The 25,601-nt window shown below is 59.1% G+C and overlaps 1 protein-coding gene across 3 annotated transcripts in view; it reads right to left on the bottom strand.

Annotated features, from left to right (window-relative positions):
• Positions 1 to 25,601, bottom strand: part of DIAPH2 (diaphanous related formin 2) — a 2,453,123-nt gene that overhangs the window by 2,150,276 nt on the left and 277,246 nt on the right. For all 3 annotated transcript variants that reach the window (XM_073642200.1, XM_073642202.1, XM_073642201.1), the window contains one exon: positions 955 to 1,059. In XM_073642200.1, coding sequence (XP_073498301.1) covers positions 955 to 1,059 — 105 coding nt within the window. The remainder of the gene's footprint in view (positions 1 to 954; positions 1,060 to 25,601) is intronic.

Genomic DNA, 25,601 nt, shown 5'->3' on the forward strand with positions numbered 1-25,601 from the left:
CCATCACCTGTACCCGGCGAGAGCAGTCATCACCTGTGCCAGGCGAGTGCAGCCATCATCTATGCCCTGCGAGCGGAGCCATCACCTGTGCCCGGCGAGCGCAGCCATCACCTGTGCCTGGCGAGCGCAGCCATCACCTGTGCCCGGAGAGCGCAGCCATCACCTGTGCCCGGCGAGCGCAGCCATCACCTGTGCCCGGAGAGCGCAGCCATCACCTGTGCCTGGTGAGCGCAGCCATCACCTATGCCCGGCGAGCGCAGCCATCACCTGTGCCCGGAGAGCGCAGCCATCACCTGTGTCCGGCGAGCGCTGCATTACACACTGTGCCCGGCGAGCGACCCCATCACACCCTCCCCAGGCTCCATGTGATACACTGGGTATACGGCCGGATTAGCCGCCATCTTACTGGCCCCATGTGCACGAGCACAGCATTACACACTGAGCCCGGGGAGTGTACCCATCACACCCTCCCCAGGTCCATGCCACGAGAGGGTCACGTCACAGAATACGCAGACGTTGTGACTCATCTGTCATATTCTATCGAGATACTGGACGCTGAATGTGGAATCCCGGTGGACGAGGTGACATAAATACAAAATGATAGATTGCAGCACGTGTTACAGTGCATGCACTGTGCGCACACCACGGAGGGGCCCCGTCTACAGAGGGGCCACTAATCCTTGTAGATATCAGTCACACGTAGACTCAGGCTTCCCGGAGGTTCTGCAGACACAACACGTAGGGCATCATGGAGGACATGGGTTTACAGGACTGAAAGGGCTGATAACAGTGAACAGTAGATACATGCGACTCTCCAGCAAACGAAGGAAACATAGCAGTAATATCCCTCCAAAAAGAAGAAAGCAGATATTAAGACAGTACACCCCACAAGGCACCGCACACCAAGACGTAAGACGCCATCCACCAAGGACAACGTAACCAGACACAACGTACCGATTTGGCAGTGGCAGATATGTACTGGACAACCATCTCGTGCTTCCTCGCCAGATCTTTCTGCCGCAGCGGCGCCTTTTTCTCTTCATTCAGATTCATGTCTTCCTATAAGTGAAAGATAAAACAGAAGAAATCAGAAAAGAAAGAAATGGTCCTCGAGTGTGTAAGGATGGTGGACTGTGCTGCCGCGTTCCTACCCCTGAACACACTAGTCGCGTGATGTGTATTATGTCATGTGAATGATGTCTTGTGTCTCTGTATATATTGTGTAATGTGCATTGTAATGTAATGTGATACAGAGTGTGATAAGTATAGTGTAATGTGTTAATGTACGGCATAGTGTATAAGATAGGTAGTATAGGGATAGATACAGTAGTTGATGGTAGTTTAGGTAATGACAGTAGGGTAAGATTAGAGTTAGTGTTTAGGACTAGCCCATAGTGGGCAGGGTTAGTGTTAAGGCAAGCAACTGCTTCCTGGATATAGTTAGTTGGCATTCAAGTTTAGACTGTAACGTGAGCAGTGCTGCTGTGGGGTGATCCACAGTAAGAGGAGACCTAAGGACAGAGATAGCGAGACCCTGAGGAAAAGTGACCTCCTGCAGCATGTATACTGATAGGGGTGATTTTACACTCCTCGTCAGTGTACATTGCTGTCTTCTACAGCAGTGACATCAGTGATTGCTGATGTCACTGCTGTAGAAGTGACCCCCGGATTGTCATGGGACAATCGTTGGCGGTGATCGTGGACTACATCGTGACGGCGGACAGGCGAGGAATATTGTTGTTTGTTTTTTTTACTTTTTTTTTCAGAAGATCGAGGGCTTCGCGGACGGAGTGCAATAAAAAAATTTTTAAAACTCGTGTGTTTTTAATTTCATTAAAATACTTTATTCTGACTGTGTATTTATTGAAAAAGCGGCGACCATTTTACTACGCAGTTAGTAATGGGGGCGTCTTATAGACGCCCTCCATTACTAACCTGGGCTTCACGTCAGCTGCCAATACAAGGCTGACGTGAACCCCAACCCCATTACCCCACTCGCCACCGCTAGAGGGCAGTGGGAAGAGCGGAGGCCATTTCTGGGACTGCTGAGTGGTGATATTAATAGCCTCGGAGGGGGCTAGTATTCATGGCTCCTTCCCTGGCTATTAATATCAGCCTTTAGCTGTCTAGTTTAGCCTTTTCTGGTTAGATTTTATAGGGGGACCCCACGTCTATTTTTTTCTGGGGTCCCCCTGTAATCTAGCCAGCAAAGGCTAAACAAACAGCTGTGAGCTGATATTAATAGCCAAGGAACATTTTTGGCTAATGGCCCCTTCCCCGGCTACTAATATCAGCCTCTAGCGGTCAGCTTTCTCTCTGCTGGTTATAAAAATGACGGGGGAGTTCACGCCATTTTTAAAAAAATTTAAGCTCTGTGCCCACGATCCGGACGTAGCAGCGATTTGGACGCATATTTCTGCGGCGTCAAAAACGTTGCATTCTATTGAAAGTAGGTAAATCCACATGTTTTCACTGAACCATGCGTATTTACCGCATTCAATACATTCTAGTGGTCAAATTTATGTTGCGGAGAATAGCGACTCCACAAAAGAATTTGACATGCTGCGATTCTGAAAGACGCACCGCATGTCAGTGTCCACGGGTGATCGGCAGCCTCTGATACATGCATAGTGGACATGGGATTTCTAGAGATCCCATTCACTATGCTGTTACATCTGGATGCTGCGGGTTTGACGCTGTATAAAAACGCAGCGTCAAACCTGCAGCAGCTCCTGATCGTGGCCACGTACCCAAACTCACCAGCAGCATGTCAATTTCTGTAGCGGACACGCCAATCTCCACTGCAGATTTTGACTGATTGAAGTGTCATTATATGCGGTGGATTCACATGTACAGACAACAAGTGTGCGGCATTAGAACACAGCATTTTGGACGCAAGAAAAATACGCTGTCCACAGCGCTGCTGAGTGCTGATCGGGGGGACATAGTGGCTAACGAAACAGCTGTGAGTTGCTAATAATGGCCAGGGACCATGTTTGCAAATTGCACCTTCCCAGGCTAAAATTAGCAGCTCACAGCAGCCGCATAAATTACATGAATAGAAATGCTATTGTTTGGTGATGACAAGGTGTCAATCAGACCTTTTCATGACCAAACCTAATTAAAGTAAAGTAAAGAGTTAAATAAACACACAGACAAAGAGTAAGCACTTTATTTGAAATACAACAGACACATTTTTTAATCATTTAAATTAACCAATATACTAACCCCAGATCTGATGGTAGTCCAAGGGTTTAAGCAATGTCCCACCAAATAACTTTATTTAGGTCCAAAAAGCATTAATTGATGATTGATGAATAAAAACGCTTAAAAAAGGCATAAAAAAGCATCAAAAAACGCTTCAAAAACGCACGGAATTTCCGCAGCGTTTTTCTTGCCAAGGAGATGCAGAAGCGCTCAGGAAATATCTGCTTCAAATCCTGATCGTGCGCACATAGCCTAAACAGGACCGAGTTTCATGGGTCTAGTGGGGGTCTCAAGCAGTAGAAACAAATGGGACGCGGAACCACTAAGCGAGTAGAGAGACTCACTGATCAGGACTGTGTCGTTGAAGACGCGTGGTTGTGAAGTAGGACAAAGCAGTGTGCTTCACCGACCCTGGAGGAGACTATAGAGGAAGGATTCTGCATGAAGGAGAATGCTTTATACCGTAGAGGAAACGTCCAAAAGACTGTGTACCCTCTGAACCTTCTACATAACAGACAGTTATCAAATTATTGTTCAATATGGTGGAACTGAAAGGTGGCCGAGGGGCGGCCAGAGGAAGAGGGGCGGCCAAAGGAAGAGGGGCGGCCAGAGGAAGAGGGGCGGCCAGAGGAAGAGGGACGGCCAGAGGAAGAGGGGCGGCCAGAGGAAGAGGGGCGGCCAGAGGAAGAGGGGCGGCCACAGGAAGAGGGACGACCACAGGAAGAGGGACGGCCAGAGGAAGAGAGGCGGCCACAGCGCGAGGGACGGCCACAAGGTGTACAGCAGCATTCAGCAGACGCGCACAAAGATTAGATAATATATTATAACCATTTATTAAACAGTTTATAAAACAAAGGAAAGGATGGTCGGTAAACAGCGTATATATAACAAATACAATGCCGGGAATTCCTCTCAATAACACCGAATAAGAGAATACACCGGTACAGCTAACAGAATTAACAGTTATATGCCGGCAAAAATACATGCGATTAACCCTTTCTCTGCATTAATCAATAAGACAACAGTGTTGTGCCAGTACTGTAGTAATCGTCTACTCGGTGCAGTTTTTGAAATTTCTCTTACAGGAGAGACAGTCAAGTTAAAATGAGGTTTATTGTCAGGACCAAATACACATTAGTAGCAAGTGCAGACGAGGGACCGCAGGGGCGATGGATGGGGAAGATTCGGAGTGGGGACTATGGAAGTCCATATCATGTTCCCCGCAGCCTCTCCCCGGTGCTCACATACTGCGCTGCTCTCTCCCCCGCGCTCACACACTGCGCTGGTCTCCCCCCGCACTCACATACTGCGCTGCTCTCTCCCCCGCACTCACATACTGCGCTGCTCTCTCCCCCGCGCTCACATACTGCTCTGCTCCCTCCCCCGCACTCACATACTGCGCTGCTCTCTCCCCCGCGCTCACATACTGCTCTGCTCCCTCCCCCGCGCTCACATACTGCGCTGGTCTCCCCCCGCACTCACATACTGCGCTGCTCTCCCCCTGCACTCACATACTGCGCTGCTCTCTCCCCTGCGCTCACATACTGTGCTGTTCTCTCCCCCGCGCTCACATACTGTGCTGTTCTCTCCCCCGCGCTCACACACTGCGGTGGTCTCCCCCCGCACTCACATACTGCGCTGCTCTCTCCCCCGCGCTCACATACTGCGCTGCTCTGTCCCCCGCACTCACATACTGCGCTGCTCTCTCCCCCGCGCTCACACACTGCGTTGGTCTCCCCCCGCACTCACATACTGCGCTGCTCTCCCCCCGCACTCACATACTGCTCTACTCTCTCCCCCGCGCTCACATACTGTGCTGTTCTCTCCCCCGCGCTCACATACTGTGCTGTTCTCTCCCCCGCGCTCACACACTGCGCTGGTCTCCCCCCGCACTCACACACTGCTCTGCTCTCTCCCCCGCACTCACATACTGCGCTGCTCTCTCCCCCGCACTCACATACTGCGCTGCTCTCCCCCCGCACTCACATACTGTGCTGCTCCCTCCCCCGCGCTCACATACTGTGCTGCTCTCTCCCTCGCGCTCACACACTGCGCTGGTCTCCCCCCGCGCTCAAATACTGCGCTGCTCTCTCCCCCGCACTCACATACTGCTCTGCTCTCTCCCCCGCACTCACATACTGCGCTGCTCTCTCCCCCGCACTCACATACTGTGCTGCTCTCTCCCCCGCACTCAAATACTGCGCTGCTCTCTCCCCCACACTCACATACTGCGCTGCTCCCTCCCCCACACTCACATACTGCGCTGCACTCCCCCCGCACTCACATACTGCGCTGCTCTCTCCCCCGCGCTCACATACTGTGCTGTTCTCTCCCCCGCGCTCACATACTGCTCTGCTCTCTCCCCCGCACTCATATACTGTGCTGCTCTCTCCCCCGCACTCACATACTGCGCTGCTCTCCCCCCGCACTCACATACTGCTCTGCTCTCTCCCCCGCACTCACATACTGCTCTGCTCCCTCCCCCGCACTCACATACTGCTCTGCTCTCTCCCCCGCACTCACATACTGCGCTGCCCTCTCCCCCGCGCTCAAATACTGCGCTGTTCTCTCCCCCGCGCTCACATACTGCGCTGCTCTCTCCCCCACGCTCACATACTGCGCTAATCTCTCCCCCGCACTCACATACTGCGCTGCTCCCTCCCCCGCACTCACATACTGCTCTGCTCCCTCCCCCGCGCTCACATACTGCGCTGCTCCCTCCCCCGCACTCACATACTGCGCTGCTCCCTCCCCCGCACTCACATACTGCGCTCCTCTCTCCCCCGCGCTCACATACTGCGCTTCTCTCTCCCCCGCACTCACATACTGCTCTGCTCTCTCCCCCGCACTCACATACTGCGCTGCTCCCTCCCCCGCACACACATACTGCTCTGCTCTCTCCCCCGCACTCACATACTGCTCTGCTCCCTCCTCCGCGCTCACATACTGCTCTGCTCTCTCCCCCGCACTCACATACTGTGCTGCTCTCTCCCCAGCGCTCACATACTGCGCTGCTCCCTCCCCCGCACTCACATACTGTGCTGATCTCTCCCCAGCACTCACATACTGCGCTGCTCCCTCCCCCGCACTCACATACTGCTCTGCTCTCTCCCCCGCACTCACATACTGCGCTGCTCTCCCCCCGCGCTCACACACTGCTCTGCTCTCTCCGCCGCACTCACATACTGCGCTGCTCTCCCCCCGCATTCACATACTGTGCTGCTCCCTCCCTCGCACTCACATACTGTGCTGCTCCCTCCCCCGCACTCACATACTGCTCTGCTCTCTCCCCCGCACTTACATACTACTATGCTCTCTCCCCCGCACTCACATACTGCGCTGCTCTCTCCCCCGCGCTCACATACTGCGCTGCTCCCTCCCCCGCACTCACATACTGCTCTGCTCCCTCCCCCGCGCTCACATACTGCGCTGCTCCCTCCCCCGCACTCACATACTGCGCTGCTCTCTCCCCCGCACTCACATACTGCGCTCCTCTCTCCCCCGCGCTCACATACTGCGCTTCTCTCTCCCCCGCACTCACATACTGCTCTGCTCTCTCCCCCGCACTCACATACTGCGCTGCTCCCTCCCCCGCACACACATACTGCTCTGCTCTCTCCCCCGCACTCACATACTGCTCTGCTCCCTCCTCCGCGCTCACATACTGCTCTGCTCTCTCCCCCGCACTCACATACTGTGCTGCTCTCTCCCCAGCGCTCACATACTGCGCTGCTCCCTCCCCCGCACTCACATACTGTGCTGATCTCTCCCCCGCACTCACATACTGCGCTGCTCCCTCCCCCGCACTCACATACTGCTCTGCTCTCTCCCCCGCACTCACATACTGCGCTGCTCTCCCCCCGCGCTCACACACTGCTCTGCTCTCTCCGCCGCACTCACATACTGCGCTGCTCTCCCCCCGCATTCACATACTGTGCTGCTCCCTCCCTCGCACTCACATACTGTGCTGCTCCCTCCCCCGCACTCACATACTGCTCTGCTCTCTCCCCCGCACTCACATACTACTATGCTCTCTCCCCCGCACTCACATACTGCGCTGCTCTCTCCCCCGCGCTCACATACTGCGCTGCTCCCTCCCCCGCGCTCACATACTGTGCTGCTCTCTCCCCCGCAATCACATACTGCTCTGCTCCCTCCCCCGCACTCACATACTGCGCTGCTCTTCCCCCGCACTCACATAGTGCGCTGCTCTCCCCCGCGCTCACATACTGCGCCGCTCTCTCCCCCGCGCTCACATACTGCGCTTCTCTCTCCCCCACACTCACATACTGCGCTGCTCCCTCCCCCGCACTCACATACTGCTCTTCTCCCTCCCCCGCACTCACATACTGCGCTGCTCCCTCCCCCGCACTCACATACTGCTCTGCTCTCTCCCCAGCACTCACATACAGCGCTCCTCTCTCCCCCGCGCTCACATACTGCGCTGCTCTCTCCCCCGCACTCACATACTGCGCTGCTCCCTCCCCCGCACTCACATACTGCTCTGCTCTCTCCCCCGCGCTCACATACTGCTCTGCTCCCTCCCCCGCGCTCACATACTGCTCTGCTCTCTCCCCCCGCACTCACATACTGCGCTGCTCTCTACCCCACGCTCACATACTGAGCTGCTCCCTCCCCCGTGCTCACATACTGCTCTGCTCTCTCCCCCGCACTCACATACTGCGCTGCTCCCTCCCCTGCACTCACATACTGCTCTGCTCTCTCTCCCGCACTCACATACTGCTCTGCTCCCTCCCCTGCGCTCACATGCTGCTCTGCTCTCTCCCCCGCACTCACATACTGCGCTGTTCCCTCCCCCGCACTGACATACTGCGCTGATCCCTCCCCCGCACTCACATACTGCTCTGCTCTCTCCCCTGCACTCACATACTGCTCTGCTCCCTCCCCTGCGCTCACATGCTGCTCTGCTCTCTCCCCCGCACTCACATACTGCGCTGTTCCCTCCCCCGCACTGACATACTGCGCTGCTCTCTCCCCCAAGCTCACATACTGCGCTGCTCCCTCCCCCGAGCTCACATACTGCTCTGCTCCTTCCCCCGTGCTCACATGCTGCTCTTCTCTCTCCCCCGTGCTCATATACTGCGCTGCTCCCTCCCCCAAGCTCACATACTGCGCTGCTCTCTCCCCCGCACTCACATACTGCGCTCCTCTCTCCCCCGCGCTCACATACTGCGCTTCTCTCTCCCCCGCACTCACATACTGCTCTGCTCTCTCCCCAGCACTCACATACTGCGCTGCTCCCTCCCCCGCACACACATACTGCTCTGCTCTCTCCCCCGCACTCACATACTGCTCTGCTCCCTCCTCCGCGCTCACATACTGATCTGCTCTCTCCCCCGCACTCACATACTGTGCTGCTCTCTCCCCAGCGCTCACATACTGCGCTGCTCCCTCCCCCGCACTCACATACTGTGCTGATCTCTCCCCCGCACTCACATACTGCGCTGCTCCCTCCCCCGCACTCACATACTGCTCTGCTCTCTCCCCCGCACTCACATACTGCGCTGCTCTCCCCCCGCGCTCACACACTGCTCTGCTCTCTCCGCCGCACTCACATACTGCGCTGCTCTCCCCCCGCATTCACATACTGTGCTGCTCCCTCCCTCGCACTCACATACTGTGCTGCTCCCTCCCCCGCACTCACATACTGCTCTGCTCTCTCCCCCGCACTCACATACTACTATGCTCTCTCCCCCGCACTCACATACTGCGCTGCTCTCTCCCCCGCGCTCACATACTGCGCTGCTCCCTCCCCCGCGCTCACATACTGTGCTGCTCTCTCCCCCGCAATCACATACTGCTCTGCTCCCTCCCCCGCACTCACATACTGCGCTGCTCTTCCCCCGCACTCACATAGTGCGCTGCTCTCCCCCGCGCTCACATACTGCGCCGCTCTCTCCCCCGCGCTCACATACTGCGCTTCTCTCTCCCCCACACTCACATACTGCGCTGCTCCCTCCCCCGCACTCACATACTGCTCTTCTCCCTCCCCCGCGCTCACATACTGCGCTGCTCCCTCCCCCGCACTCACATACTGCTCTGCTCTCTCCCCAGCACTCACATACAGCGCTCCTTTCTCCCCCGCGCTCACATACTGCGCTGCTCTCTCCCCCGCACTCACATACTGCGCTGCTCCCTCCCCCGCACTCACATACTGCTCTGCTCCCTCCCCCGCGCTCACATACTGCTCTGCTCCCTCCCCCGCGCTCACATACTGCTCTGCTCTCTCCCCCGCACTCACATACTGCGCTGGTCTCTCCCCCACGCTCACATACTGAGCTGCTCCCTCCCCCGTGTTCACATACTGCTCTGCTCTCTCCCCCGCACTCACATACTGCGCTGCTCCCTCCCCTGCACTCACATACTGCTCTGCTCTCTCTCCCGCACTCACATACTGCGCTGATCCCTCCCCCGCACTCACATACTGCTCTGCTCTCTCCCCTGCACTCACATACTGCTCTGCTCCCTCCCCTGCGCTCACATGCTGCTCTGCTCTCTCCCCCGCACTCACATACTGCGCTGTTCCCTCCCCCGCACTGACATACTGCGCTGCTCTCTCCCCCGCACTCACATACTGCTCTGCTCTCTCCCCCAAGCTCACATACTGCGCTGCTCCCTCCCCCGAGCTCACATACTGCTCTGCTCCTTCCCCCGTGCTCACATGCTGCTCTTCTCTCTCCCCCGTGCTCATATACTGCGCTGCTCCCTCCCCCAAGCTCACATACTGCTCTGCTCTCTCCCCCGCACTCACATACTGCGCTGTTCCCTCCCCCGCACTCACATACTGCGCTGCTCTCTCCCCCGCACTCACATACTGCGCTGCTCTCTCCCCCGCGCTCACATACTGCGCTGCTCCCTCCCCCGCACTCACATACTGCTCTTCTCCCTCCCCCGCGCTCACATACTGCGCTGCTCCCTCCCCCGCACTCACATACTGCTCTGCTCTCTCCCCCGCACTCACATACAGCGCTCCTCTCTCCCCCGCGCTCACATACTGCGCTGCTCTCTCCCCCGCACTCACATACTGCGCTGCTCCCTCCCCCGCACTCACATACTGCTCTGCTCCCTCCCCCGCGCTCACATACTGCTCTGCTCCCTCCCCCGCGCTCACATACTGCTCTGCTCTCTCCCCCGCACTCACATACTGCGCTGCTCTCTCCCCCGCGCTCACATACTGAGCTGCTCCCTCCCCCGTGCTCACATACTGCTCTGCTCTCTCCCCCGCACTCACATACTGCGCTGCTCCCTCCCCTGCACTCACATACTGCTCTGCTCTCTCTCCCGCACTCACATACTGCGCTGATCCCTCCCCCGCACTCACATACTGCTCTGCTCTCTCCCCTGCACTCACATACTGCTCTGCTCCCTCCCCCGCGCTCACATGCTGCTCTACTCTCTCCTCCGCACTCACATACTGCTCTGCTCTCTCCCCCGCACTCACATACTGCGCTGCTCCCTCCCCTGCACTCACATACTGCTCTGCTCTCTCTCCCGCACCCACATACTGCGCTGATCCCTCCCCCGCACTCACATACTGCTCTGCTCTCTCTCCCGCACCCACATACTGCGCTGCTCCCTCCCCCGAGCTCACATACTGCTCTGCTCCTTCCCCCGTGCTCACATGCTGCTCTGCTCTCTCCTCCGCACTCACATACTGCGCTGTTCCCTCCCCCGCACTGACATACTGCGCTGCTCTCTCCCCCAAGCTCACATACTGCGCTGCTCCCTCCCCCGAGCTCATATACTGCTCTGCTCCTTCCCCCGTGCTCACATGCTGCTCTTCTCTCTCCCCCGCACTCACATACTGCGCTGCTCCCTCCCCCAAGCTCACATACTGCTCTGCTCTCTCCCCCGCACTCACATACTGCGCTGTTCCCTCCCCCGCACTCACATACTGCGCTGCTCTCTCCCCCGCACTCACATACTGCGCTGCTCTCTCCCCCGCGCTCACATACTGCTCTGCTCTCTCCTCCGCACTCACATACTGCGCTGTTCCCTCCCCCGCACTCACATACTGCGCTGCTCCCTCCCCCGAGCTCACATACTGCTCTGCTCCTTCCCCCGTGCTCACATGCTGCTCTGCTCTCTCCCCCGCGCTCACATACTGCGCTGCTCCCTCCCCCAAGCTCACATACTGCTCTGCTCTCTCCCCCGCACTCACATACTGCTCTGCTCTCTCCCCCGCACTCACATACTGCGCTGCTCTCTCTCCCCGCGCTCACATACTGCGCTTCTCTCTCCCCCGCACTCACATACTGCACTGCTCCCTCCCCCACACTCACATACTGCTCTGCTCCCTCCCCCGCACTCAAATACTGCTCTGCTCCCTCCCCCGCGCTCACATACTGCTCTGCTCCCTCCCCCGCGCTCAAATACTGCTCTGCTCTCTCCCCCGCACTCACATACTGCGCTGCTCCCTCCCCCGCACTCACATACTGCTCTTCTCCCTCCCCCGCGCTCACATACTGCGCTGCTCCCTCCCCCGCACTCACATACTGCTCTGCTCTCTCCCCCGCACTCACATACAGCGCTCCTCTCTCCCCCGCGCTCACATACTGCGCTGCTCTCTCCCCCGCACTCACATACTGCGCTGCTCCCTCCCCCGCACTCACATACTGCTCAGCTCCCTCCCCCGCGCTCACATACTGCTCTGCTCTCTCCCCCGCACTCACATACTGTGCTGCTCTCTCCCCCGCGCTCACATACTGAGCTGCTCCCTCCCCCATGCTCACATACTGCTCTGCTCTCTCCCCCGCACTCACATACTGCGCTGCTCCCTCCCCTGCACTCACATACTGCTCTGCTCTCTCTCCCGCACTCACATACTGCGCTGATCCTTCCCCCGCACTCACATACTGCTCTGCTCTCTCCCCTGCACTCACATACTGCTCTGCAACCTCCCCCGCGCTCACATGCTGCTCTGCTCTCTCCCCCGCACTCACATACTGCGCTGCTCTCTCCCCCAAGCTCACATACTGCGCCGCTCCCTCCCCCGAGCTCACATACTGCTCTGCTCCTTCCCCCGTGCTCACATGCTGCTCTGCTCTCTCCTCCGCACTCACATACTGCGCTGTTCCCTCCCCCGCACTGACATACTGCGCTGCTCTCTCTCCCAAGCTCACATACTGCTCTGCTCTCTCCCCCGCACTCACATACTGCGCTGTTCCCTCCCCCGCACTCACATACTGTGCTGCTCTCTCCCCCGCACTCACATACTGCGCTGCTCTCTCCCCCGCGCTCACATACTGCTCTGCTCTCTCCTCCGCACTCACATACTGCGCTGTTCCCTCCCCCGCACTCACATACTGCGCTGCTCTCTCCCCCAAGCTCACATACTGTGCTGCTCCCTCCCCCGAGCTCACATACTGCTCTGCTCCTTCCACCGTGCTCACATGCTGCTCTGCTCTCTCCCCCGCGCTCACATACTGCGCTGCTCCCTCCCCCAAGCTCACATACTGCTCTGCTCTCTCCCCCGCACTCACATACTGCTCTGCTCTCTCCCCCACACTCACATACTGCGCTGCTCTCTCCCCCGCGCTCACATACTGCGCTTCTCTCTCCCCCGCACTCACATACTGCGCTGCTCCCTCCCCCACACTCGCATACTGCTCTGCTCCCTCCCCCGCACTCAAATACCGCTCTGCTCCCTCCCCCGCGGTCACATACTGCTCTGCTCCCTCCCCCGCGCTCAAATACTGCTCTGCTCTCTCCCCCGCACTCACATACTGCGCTGCTCCCTCCCCCGCACTCACATACTGCTCTGCTCTCTCCCCCGCACTCACATACTGCGCTGCTCCATCCCCCGCACTCACATACTGCTCTGCTCTCTCCCCCGCACTCACATACTGCTCTGCTCCCTCCCCCGCCCTCACATGCTGCGCTGCTCTCTCCCCCGCACTCACATACTGCGCTGCTCTCTCCCCCAAGCTCACATACAGTGCTGCTCCCTCCCCCGAGCTCACATACTGCTCTGCTCTCCCCCCCGCACTCACATACTGTTCTGCTCTCTCCCCCGCACTCACATACTGCTCTGCTCTCTCCCCTGCACTCACATACTGCTCTGCTCTCTCCCCCGTACTCACATACTGCGCTGCTCCCTCCCCCGCACTCACATACTGCTCTGCTCTCTCCCCCGCACTCACATACTGCTCTGCTCTCTCCCCCGCACTCACATACTGCTCTGCTCTCTCCCCTGCACTCACATACTGCTCTGCTCTCTCCCCCGCACTCACATACTGCGCTGCTCCCTCCCCCGCACTCACATACTGCTCTGCTCTCTCCCCCGCACTCACATACTGCTCTGCTCTCTCCCCCGCACTCACATGCTGCTCTGCTCTCTCCCCCGCACTCAGATACTGCGCTGCTCCCTCCCCTGCACTCATATACTGCTCTGCTCTCTCCCCCGCACTCACATACTGCGCTGCTCCCTCCCCCGCACTCACATACTGCTCTGCTCTCTCCCCCGCACTCACATACTGCTCTGCTCTCTCCCCAGCACTCACATACTGCTCTGCTCCCTCCCCCTCGGTCACATACTGCTCTGCTCTCTCCCCCGCACTCACATACTGTGCTACTCTCTCCACCGCACTCACATACTGCGCTGCTCCCTCCCCCGCACTCACATACTGCTCAGCTCTCTCCCCCGCACTCACATACTGCGCTGCTCTCTCCCCAGCACTCACATACTGCGCTGCTCTCTCCCCCGCACTCACATACTGCGCTGCTCTCTCCCCCGACTCACATACTGCTCTGCTCCCTCCCGGCGCTCACATACTGCTCTGCTCTCTCCCCCGCACTCACATACTGTTCTCTCACCCGCGCTCACATACTGCGCTGCTCTCCCCCCGCACTCACATACTGTGCTGCTCTCTCCCCCGCACTCACATACTGCGCTGCTCTCTCCCCCGAGCTCACATACTGCGCTGCTCTCTCCCCCGTGCTCACATACTGTGCTGCTCTTTCCCCGCGCTCACATACTGCACTGCTCTCTCCCCAGCGCTCACATACTGCGCTGCTCTCTCCACCACGCTTACATACTGCTCTGCTCTCTCCCCCGCACTCACATACTGCGCTGCTCTCTCCCCCGAACTCACATACTGCACTGCTCTCTCCCCCGCGCTCACATACTGTGCTGCTCTCTCCCCCACACTCACATACTGCGCTGCTCTCTCCCCCGCGCTCACATACTGCGCTGCTCTCTCCCCCGCGCTCACATACTGTGCTGCTCTTTCCCCGCGCTCACATACTGCACTGCTCTCTCCCCCACGCTCACATACTGCTCTGCTCTTTCCCCCGCACTCACGTACTGCTCTGCTCTCTCCCCCGCGGTCACATACTGCGCTGTTCTCTCCCTCGCACTCACATACTGCTCTGCTCTCTCCCTCGCGCTCACATACCGTGCTGCTCTCCCCCGCGCTCACATACTGCGCTGCTCTCTCCCACGCACTTACATACTGGTCTGCTCTCTCCCCCGCGCTCACATACTGCGCTGCTCTCTCCCCCGCACTCACATACTGCGCTGCTCTCTCCCCCGCGCTCACATACTGCACTGCTCTCTCCCCCGCACTCACATACTGCGCTGTTCTCTCCCCCGCGCTCACATACTGCACTGCTCTCTCCCCCGCACTCACAAACTGCTCTGCTCTCCCCCCGCACTCACATACTGTGCTGCTCTCTCCCCCGCACTCACATACTGCGCTGCTCTCTCCCCCGCACTCACATACTGCTCTGCTCTCTCCCCCGCGCTCACATACTGCACTGCTCTCTCCCCCGCACTCACAAACTGCTCTGCTCTCCCCCCGCACTCACATACTGTGCTGCTCTCTCCCCCGCACTCACATACTGTGCTGCTCCCTCCCCCGCACTCACATACTGCGCTGTTCTCTCCCCTGCGCTCACATACTGCACTGCTCTCTCCCCCGCACTCACAAACTGCTCTGCTTTCCCCCCGCACTCACATACTGCGCTGTTCTCTCCCCCGCACTCACATACTGCGCTGCTCCCTCCCCCACGCTCACATACTGCTCTGCTCTCTCCCCCGCAGTCACATACTGCTCTACTCTCTCCCCCGCACTCACATACTGTGCTGCTCTCCCCCCGAACTCACATACTGCGCTGCTCTCCCCCCGCACTCATACTGCGCTGCTCTCTCCCCCGCGCTCACATACTGCTCTGCTCTCTCCCCCGCACTCACATACTGCTCTGCTCTCTCCCCCGCACTCACATACTGCTCTGCTCTCTCCCCCGCACTCACATACAGTTTTCTCCCCCGCGCTCACATACTGCCCTGCTCTCTCCCCCGCAATCACATACTGTTCTCTCCCCAGCGCTCACATACTGCGCTGCTCCCTCCCCCGCAATCACATACTGTTCTCTCCCCCGCGCTCACATACTGCTCTGCTCTCTCCCCCGCAATCACATACTGTTCTCTCCCCCGCGCTCACATACTCCGCTGTTCTCTCCCCCGCACTCACATACTGTGCTGCTCTTCCCCCGCGCTCACATACTGCGCTGTTCTCTCCCCCGCACTCACAAACTGCGCTGCTCTCTCCCCCGCGCTCACATACTGCTCTGCTCTCTCCCCCGCACTCACATACTGCTCTGCTCTCTCCCCTGCACTCACATACAGTTTTCTCCCCCGCGCTCACATACTGCTCTGCTCTCTCCCCCGCAATCACATACTGTTCTCTCCCCCGCGCTCACATACTGCGCTGCTCTCTCCCCCGCGCTCACATACTGCTCTGCTCTTTCCCCCGCACTCACATACTGCTCTGCTCTCTCCCCCGCGCTCACATACTGCTCTGCTCTCTCCCCGCACTCACATACTGCGCTGCTCTCTCCCCCGCGCTCACATACTGCTCTGCTCTCTCCCCCGCGCTCACATACTGCGCTGCTCTCTCCCCCGCACTCACATACTGCGCTGCTCTCTCCCCCGCACTCACATACTGCTCTGCTCTCTCCCCCGCACTCACAAACTGCGCTGCTCTCTCCCCCGCGCTCACATACTGCTCTGCTCTCTCCCCCGCACTCACATACTGCTCTGCTCTCTCCCCTGCACTCACATACAGTTTTCTCCCCCGCGCTCACATACTGCTCTGCTCTCTACCCCGCAATCACATACTGTTCTCTCCCCCGCGCTCACATACTGCTCTGCTCTCTCCCCCGCACTCACATACTGCTCTGCTCTCTCCCCTGCACTCACATACAGTTTTCTCCCCCGCGCTCACATACTGCTCTGCTCTCTACCCCGCAATCACATACTGTTCTCTCCCCCGCGCTCACATACTGCTCTGCTCTCTCCCCCGCGCTCACATACTGCTCTGCTCTCTCCCCCGCACTCACATACTGCTCTGCTCTCTCCCCTGCACTCACATACAGTTTTCTCCCCCGCACTCACATACTGCTCTGCTCTCTCCCCCGCAATCACAAACTGTTCTCTCCCCCGCGCTCACATACTGCGCTGCTCCCTCCCCCGCAATCACATACTGTTCTCTCCCCTGCGCTCACATACTGCGCTGCTCTCTCCCCCGCACTCACATACTGCTCTGCTCTCTCCCCCGCAATCACAAACTGTTCTCTCCCCCGCGCTCACATACTGCGCTGCTCCCTCCCCCGCAATCACATACTGTTCTCTCCCCTGCGCTCACATACTGCTCTGCTCTCTCCCCCGCACTCACATACTGCTCTGCTCTCTCCCCTGCACTCACATACAGTTTTCTCCCCCGCACTCACATACTGCTCTGCTCTCTCCCCCGCACTCACATACTGCTCTGCTCTCTCCCCTGCACTCACATACAGTTTTCTCCCCCGCACTCACATACTGCGCTGCTCTCTCCCCCGCACTCACATACTGCTCTGCTCTCTCTCCTGCACTCACATACAGTTTTCTCCCCCGCACTCACATACTGCTCTGCTCTCTCCCCCGCACTCACATACTGCTCTGCTCTCTCCCCTGCACTCACATACAGTTTTCTCCCCCGCACTCACATACTGCTCTGCTCTCTCCCCCGCAATAACATACTGTTCTCTCCCCCGCGCTCACATACTGCGCTGCTCTCTCCCCCGCACTCACATACTGCGCTGCTCCCTCCCCCGCAATCACATACTGTTCTCTCCCCCGCGCTCACATACTGCGCTGCTCTCTCCCCCGCACTCACATACTGCGCTGCTCCCTCCCCCGCGCTCCCATACTGCTCTGCTCTCTCCCCTGCACTCACATACTGCGCTGCTCTCTCCCCCGCGCTCACATACTACTCTGCTCTCTCCCCCGCACTCACATACTGCGCTGCTCCCTCCCCCGCGCTCCCATACTGCTCTGCTCTCTCCCCTGCACTCACATACTGCTCTGTTCTCTCCCCCGCACTCACATACTGCGCTGCTCCCTCCCCCGCAATCACATACTGCGCTGCTCTCTCCCCTGCACTCACATACTGCGCTGCTCTCTCCCCCGCGCTCACATACTACTCTGCTCTCTCCCCCGCGCTCACATACTGCCCTGCTCCCTCCCCCGCAATCACATACTGTTCTCTCCCCCGCGCTCACATACTGCTCTGCTCTCTCCCCCGCAATCACATACTGTTCTCTCCCCCGCGCTCACATACTGCGCTTCTCTCTCCCCCGCACTCACATACTGCGCTGCTCCCTCCCCCGCAATCACATCCTGTTATCTCCCCCGCGCTCACATACTGCGCTGCTCTCTCCCCCGCGCTCACATACTGTGCTGCTCTCTCCTCCCCGCTCACATACTGCGCTGCTCTCTCCCCCGCGCTCACATACTGCGCTGCTCTCTCCTCCGCGCTCACATACTGTGCTGCTCTTTCCTCCGCGCTCACATACTGCTCTGCTCTCTCCCCCGCGCTCACATACTGCGCTGCTCTCTCCCCCGCGCTCACATACTGTGCTGCTCTCTCCTCCGCGCTCACATACTGCTCTGCTCTCTCCCCCGCACTCACATACTGCTCTGCTCCCTCCCCCGCAATCACATACTGTTCTCTCCCCCGCGCTCACATACTGCTCTGCTCTCTCCCCCGCAATCACATACTGTTCTCTCCCCCGCGCTCACATACTGCTCTGCTCTCTCCCCCGCACTCACATACTGCGTTGCTCCCTCCCCCGCAATCACATACTGTTCTCTCCCCCGCGCTCACATACTGCTCTGCTCTCTCCCCCGCACTCACATACTGTGCTGCTCTCTCCCCCGCACTCACATACTGCGCTGCTCCCTCCCCCGCAATCACATACTGTTCTCTCCCCCGCGCTCACATACTGCTCTGCTCTCTCCCCCGCACTCACATACTGCGCTGCTCTCTCCCCCGCACTCACATACTGTTCTCTCCCCCATGCTCACATACTGCACTGCTCTCTCCCCCGCACTCACATACTGTTCTCTCCCCCTCGCTCACATACTGCTCTGCTCTCTCCCCCGCACTCACATACTGTGCTGCTCTCTCCCCCGCACTCACATACTGCGCTGCTCCCTCCCCCGCAATCACATACTGTTCTCTCCCCCGCGCTCACATACTGCTCTGCTCTCTCCCCCACGCTCACATACTGCTCTGCTTTCCCCCCGCACTCACATACTGCGCTGTTCTCTCCCCCGCACTCACATACTGCTCTGCTCTCTCCCCCGCACTCACAAACTGCTCTGCTTTCCCCCCGCACTCACATACTGCGCTGTTCTCTCCCCCGCACTCACATACTGCGCTGCTCCCTCCCCCACGCTCACATACTGCTCTGCTCTCTCCCCCGCAGTCACATACTGCTCTGCTCTCTCCCCCGCACTCACATACTGTGCTGCTCTCCCCCCGCACTCACATACTGCGCTGCTCTCCCCCCGCACTCACATACTGCGCTGCTCTCTCCCCCGCGCTCACATACTGCTCTGCTCTCTCCCCCGCACTCACATACTGCTCTGCTCTCTCCCCCACACTCACATACTGCTCTGCTCTCCCCCCGCACTCACATACTGCGCTGCTCTCTCCCCCGCACTCACATACTGCTCTGCTCTCTCCCCCGCACTCACATACTGCTCTGTTCTCTCCCCCGCACTCACATACTGCGCTGCTCTCTCCCCCGCACTCACATACTGCGCTGCTCCCTCCCCCGCAATCACATACTGTTCTCTCCCCCACGCTCACATACTGCGCTGCTCTCTCCCCCGCACTTACATACTGCGCTGCTCCCTCCCCCGCAATCACATACTGTTCTCTCCCCCACGCTCACATACTGCACTGCTCTCTCCCCCGCACTCACATACTGCGCTGCTCCCTCCCCCGCAATCACATACTGTTCTCTCCCCCGCGCTCACATACTGCGCTGCTCTCTCCCCCGCACTCACATACTGCGCTGCTCTCTCCCCCGCACTCACATACTGCTCTGCTCTCTCCCCCGCAATCACATACTGTTCTCTCCCCCGCGCTCACATACTGCGCAGCTCCCTCACCCGCAATCACATACTGTTCTCTCCCCCGCGCTCACATACTGCGCTGCTCTCTCCCCCGCACTCACATACTGCTCTGCTCTCTCCCCCGCAATCACATACTGTTCTCTCCCCTGCGCTCACATACTGCTCTGCTCTCTCCCCCGCAATCACATACTGTTCTCTCCCCCGCGCTCACATACTGCGCTGCTCTCTCCCCCGCACTCACATACTGCGCTGCTCCCTCCCCCGCACTCACATACTGCGCTGCTCCCTCCCCCGCAATCACATACTGTTCTCTCCCCCGCGCTCACATACTGCGCTGCTCTCTCCCCCGCACTCACATACTGCGCTGCTCCCTCCCCCGCAATCACATACTGTTCTCTCCACTGCGCTCACATACTGCGCTGCTCTCTCCCCCGCACTCACATACTGCGCTGCTCCCTCCCCCGCACTCACATACTGCGCTGCTCCCTCCCCCACGCTCCCATACTGCTCTGCTCTCTCCCCTGCACTCACATACTGCTCTGCTCTCTCCCCCGCAATCACATACTGCGCTGCTCCCTCCCCCGCAATCACATACTGTTCTCTCCCCCGCGCTCACATACTGCTCTGCTCTCTCCCCCGCAATCACATACTGTTCTCTCCCCCGCGCTCACATACTGCGCTGCTCTCTCCCCCGCACTCACATACTGCGCTGCTCCCTCCCCCGCAATCACATACTGTTCTCTCCCCCGCGCTCACATACTGCTCTGCTCTCTCCCCCGCACTCACATACTGCGCTGCTCTCTCCCCCACGCTCACATACTGCTCTGCTCTCTCCCCCGCGCTCACATACTGCGCTGCTCCCTCCCCCGCAATCACATACTGTTCTCTCCCCCGCGCTCACATACTGCTCTGCTCTCTCCCCCGCAATCACATACTGTTCTCTCCCCCGCGCTCACATACTGCTCTGCTCTCTCCCCCGCAATCACATACTGTTCTCTCCCCCGCGCTCACATACTGCGCTGCTCCCTCCTCCCCACTCACATACTGCTCTGCTCTCTCCCCTGCACTCACATACTGCGCTGCTCTCTCCCCCACGCTCACATACTGCTCTGCTCTCTCCCCCGCGCTCACATACTGTGCTGCTCCGTCCCCCGCAATCACATACTGTTCTCTCCCCCGCGCTCACATACTGCGCTGCTCTTTCCCCCGCACTCACATACTGCGCTGCTCTCTCCCTCGCACTCACATACTGCGCTGCTCTCTCCCCCGCGCTCACATACTGCACTGCTCTCTCCCCCGCACTCACATACTGCGCTGTTCTCTCCCCCGCGCTCACATACTGCACTGCTCTCTCCCCCGCACTCACAAACTGCTCTGCTCTCCCCCCGCACTCACATACTGTGCTGCTCTCTCCCCCGCACTCACATACTGCGCTGCTCTCTCCCCCGCACTCACATACTGCTCTGCTCTCTCCCCTGCACTCACATACTGCGCTGCTCTCTCCCCCGCACTCACATACTGCGCTGTTCTCTCCCCCGCGCTCACATACTGCACTGCTCTCTCCCCCGCACTCACAAACTGCTCTGCTTTCCCCCCACACTCACATACTGCGCTGTTCTCTCCCCCGGACTCACATACTGCTCTGCTCTCTCCCCCGCACTCACAAACTGCTCTGCTTTCCCCCCGCACTCACATACTGCGCTGCTCTCTCCCCCGCACTCACATACTGCGCTGTTCTCTCCCCCGCGCTCACATACTGCACTGCTCTCTCCCCCGCACTCACAAACTGCTCTGCTTTCCCCCCACACTCACATACTGCGCTGTTCTCTCCCCCGCGCTCACATACTGCTCTGCTCTCTCCCCCGCAATCACATACTGTTCTCTCCCCCGCGCTCACATACTGCTCTGCTCTCTCCCCCGCAATCACATACTGTTCTCTCCCCCGCGCTCACATACTGCGCTGCTCCCTCCTCCCCACTCACATACTGCTCTGCTCTCTCCCCTGCACTCACATACTGCGCTGCTCTCTCCCCCACGCTCACATACTGCTCTGCTCTCTCCCCCGCGCTCACATACTGTGCTGCTCCGTCCCCCGCAATCACATACTGTTCTCTCCCCCGCGCTCACATACTGCGCTGCTCTTTCCCCCGCACTCACATACTGCGCTGCTCTCTCCCTCGCACTCACATACTGCGCTGCTCTCTCCCCCGCGCTCACATACTGCACTGCTCTCTCCCCCGCACTCACATACTGCGCTGTTCTCTCCCCCGCGCTCACATACTGCACTGCTCTCTCCCCCGCACTCACAAACTGCTCTGCTCTCCCCCCGCACTCACATACTGTGCTGCTCTCTCCCCCGCACTCACATACTGCGCTGCTCTCTCCCCCGCACTCACATACTGCTCTGCTCTCTCCCCTGCACTCACATACTGCGCTGCTCTCTCCCCCGCACTCACATACTGCGCTGTTCTCTCCCCCGCGCTCACATACTGCACTGCTCTCTCCCCCGCACTCACAAACTGCTCTGCTTTCCCCCCACACTCACATACTGCGCTGTTCTCTCCCCCGGACTCACATACTGCTCTGCTCTCTCCCCCGCACTCACAAACTGCTCTGCTTTCCCCCCGCACTCACATACTGCGCTGTTCTCTCCCCCGCACTCACATACTGCGCTGCTCCCTCCCCCACGCTCACATACTGCTCTGCTCTCTCCCCCGCAGTCACATACTGCTCTGCTCTCTCCCCCGCACTCACATACTGTGCTGCTCTCCCCCCGCACTCACATACTGCGCTGATCTCCCCCCGCACTCACATACTGCGCTGCTCTCTCCCCCGCGCTCACATACTGCTCTCCTCTCTCCCCCGCACTCACATACTGCTCTGCTCTCTCCCCCGCACTCACATACTGCTCTGCTCTCCCCCCGCACTCACATACTGCGCTGCTCTCTCCCCCGCACTCACATACTGCTCTGCTCTCTCCCCCGCACTCACATACTGCTCTGCTCTCTCCCCCGCACTCACATACAGTTTTCTCCTCCGCGCTCACATACTGCTCTGCTCTCTCCCCCGCAATCACATACTGTTCTCTCCCCAGCGCTCACATACTGCGCTGCTCCCTCCCCCGCAATCACATACTGTTCTCTCCCCCGCGCTCACATACTGCTCTGCTCTCTCCCCCGCAATCACATACTGTTCTCTCCCCCGCGCTCACATACTCCGCTGCTCTCTCCCCCGCACTCACATACTGTGCTGCTCTCCCCCCGCGCTCACATACTGCGCTGTTCTCTCCCCCGCACTCACAAACTGCGCTGCTCTCTCCCCCGCGCTCACATACTGCGCTGCTCCCTCCCCCGCAATCACATACTGTTCTCTCCCCCGCGCTCACATACTGCTCTGCTCTCTCCCCCACGCTCACATACTGCTCTGCTTTCCCCCCGCACTCACATACTGCGCTGTTCTCTCCCCCGCACTCACATACTGTGCTGCTCTCTCCCCCACACTCACATACTGCTCTGCTCTCTCCCCCACACTCACAAACTGCTCTGCTTTCCCCCCGCACTCACATACTGCGCTGTTCTCTCCCCCGCACTCACATACTGCGCTGCTCCCTCCCCCACGCTCACATACTGCTCTGCTCTCTCCCCCGCAGTCACATACTGCTCTGCTCTCTCCCCCGCACTCACATACTGTGCTGCTCTCCCCCCGCACTCACATACTGCGCTGCTCTCCCCCCGCACTCACATACTGCGCTGCTCTCTCCCCCGCGCTCACATACTGCTCTGCTCTCTCCCCCGCACTCACATACTGCTCTGCTCTCTCCCCCACACTCACATACTGCTCTGCTCTCCCCCCGCACTCACATACTGCGCTGCTCTCTCCCCCGCACTCACATACTGCTCTGCTCTCTCCCCCGCACTCACATACTGCTCTGTTCTCTCCCCCGCACTCACATACTGCGCTGCTCTCTCCCCCGCACTCACATACTGCGCTGCTCCCTCCCCCGCAATCACATACTGTTCTCTCCCCCACGCTCACATACTGCGCTGCTCTCTCCCCCGCACTTACATACTGCGCTGCTCCCTCCCCCGCAATCACATACTGTTCTCTCCCCCACGCTCACATACTGCACTGCTCTCTCCCCCGCACTCACATACTGCGCTGCTCCCTCCCCCGCAATCACATACTGTTCTCTCCCCCGCGCTCACATACTGCGCTGCTCTCTCCCCCGCACTCACATACTGCGCTGCTCTCTCCCCCGCACTCACATACTGCTCTGCTCTCTCCCCCGCAATCACATACTGTTCTCTCCCCCGCGCTCACATACTGCGCAGCTCCCTCACCCGCAATCACATACTGTTCTCTCCCCCGCGCTCACATACTGCGCTGCTCTCTCCCCCGCACTCACATACTGCTCTGCTCTCTCCCCCGCAATCACATACTGTTCTCTCCCCTGCGCTCACATACTGCTCTGCTCTCTCCCCCGCAATCACATACTGTTCTCTCCCCCGCGCTCACATACTGCGCTGCTCTCTCCCCCGCACTCACATACTGCGCTGCTCCCTCCCCCGCACTCACATACTGCGCTGCTCCCTCCCCCGCAATCACATACTGTTCTCTCCCCCGCGCTCACATACTGCGCTGCTCTCTCCCCCGCACTCAAATACTGCGCTGCTCCCTCCCCCGCAATCACATACTGTTCTCTCCACTGCGCTCACATACTGCGCTGCTCTCTCCCCCGCACTCACATACTGCGCTGCTCCCTCCCCCGCACTCACATACTGCGCTGCTCCCTCTCCCACGCTCCCATACTGCTCTGCTCTCTCCCCTGCACTCACATACTGCTCTGCTCTCTCCCCCGCACTCACATACTGCGCTGCTCCCTCCCCCGCAATCACATACTGTTCTCTCCCCCGCGCTCACATACTGCTCTGCTCTCTCCCCCGCAATCACATACTGTTCTCTCCCCCGCGCTCACATACTGCGCTGCTCTCTCCCCCGCACTCACATACTGCGCTGCTCCCTCCCCCGCAATCACATACTGTTCTCTCCCCCGCGCTCACATACTGCTCTGCTCTCTCCCCCGCACTCACATACTGCGCTGCTCTCTCCCCCACGCTCACATACTGCTCTGCTCTCTCCCCCGCGCTCACATACTGCGCTGCTCCCTCCCCCGCAATCACATACTGTTCTCTCCCCCGCGCTCACATACTGCTCTGCTCTCTCCCCCGCAATCACATACTGTTCTCTCCCCCGCGCTCACATACTGCTCTGCTCTCTCCCCCGCAATCACATACTGTTCTCTCCCCCGCGCTCACATACTGCGCTGCTCCCTCCTCCCCACTCACATACTGCTCTGCTCTCTCCCCTGCACTCACATACTGCGCTGCTCTCTCCCCCACGCTCACATACTGCTCTGCTCTCTCCCCCGCGCTCACATACTGTGCTGCTCCGTCCCCCGCAATCACATACTGTTCTCTCCCCCGCGCTCACATACTGCGCTGCTCTTTCCCCCGCACTCACATACTGCGCTGCTCTCTCCCTCGCACTCACATACTGCGCTGCTCTCTCCCCCGCACTCACATACTGCGCTGTTCTCTCCCCCGCGCTCACATACTGCACTGCTCTCTCCCCCGCACTCACAAACTGCTCTGCTCTCCCCCCGCACTCACATACTGTGCTGCTCTCTCCCCCGCACTCACATACTGCGCTGCTCTCTCCCCCGCACTCACATACTGCTCTGCTCTCTCCCCTGCACTCACATACTGCGCTGCTCTCTCCCCCGCACTCACATACTGCGCTGTTCTCTCCCCCGCGCTCACATACTGCACTGCTCTCTCCCCCGCACTCACAAACTGCTCTGCTCTCTCCCCCGCACTCACATACAGTTTTCTCCTCCGCGCTCACATACTGCGCTGTTCTCTCCCCCGGACTCACATACTGCTCTGCTCTCTCCCCCGCACTCACAAAC

The sequence above is a fragment of the Phyllobates terribilis genome, unplaced genomic scaffold (genome assembly GCF_046119375.1).
Source record: "Phyllobates terribilis strain yellow unplaced genomic scaffold, ASM4611937v1 Scaffold_7__3_contigs__length_470593459, whole genome shotgun sequence".
Lineage (NCBI taxonomy): Eukaryota > Metazoa > Chordata > Amphibia > Anura > Dendrobatidae > Phyllobates > Phyllobates terribilis.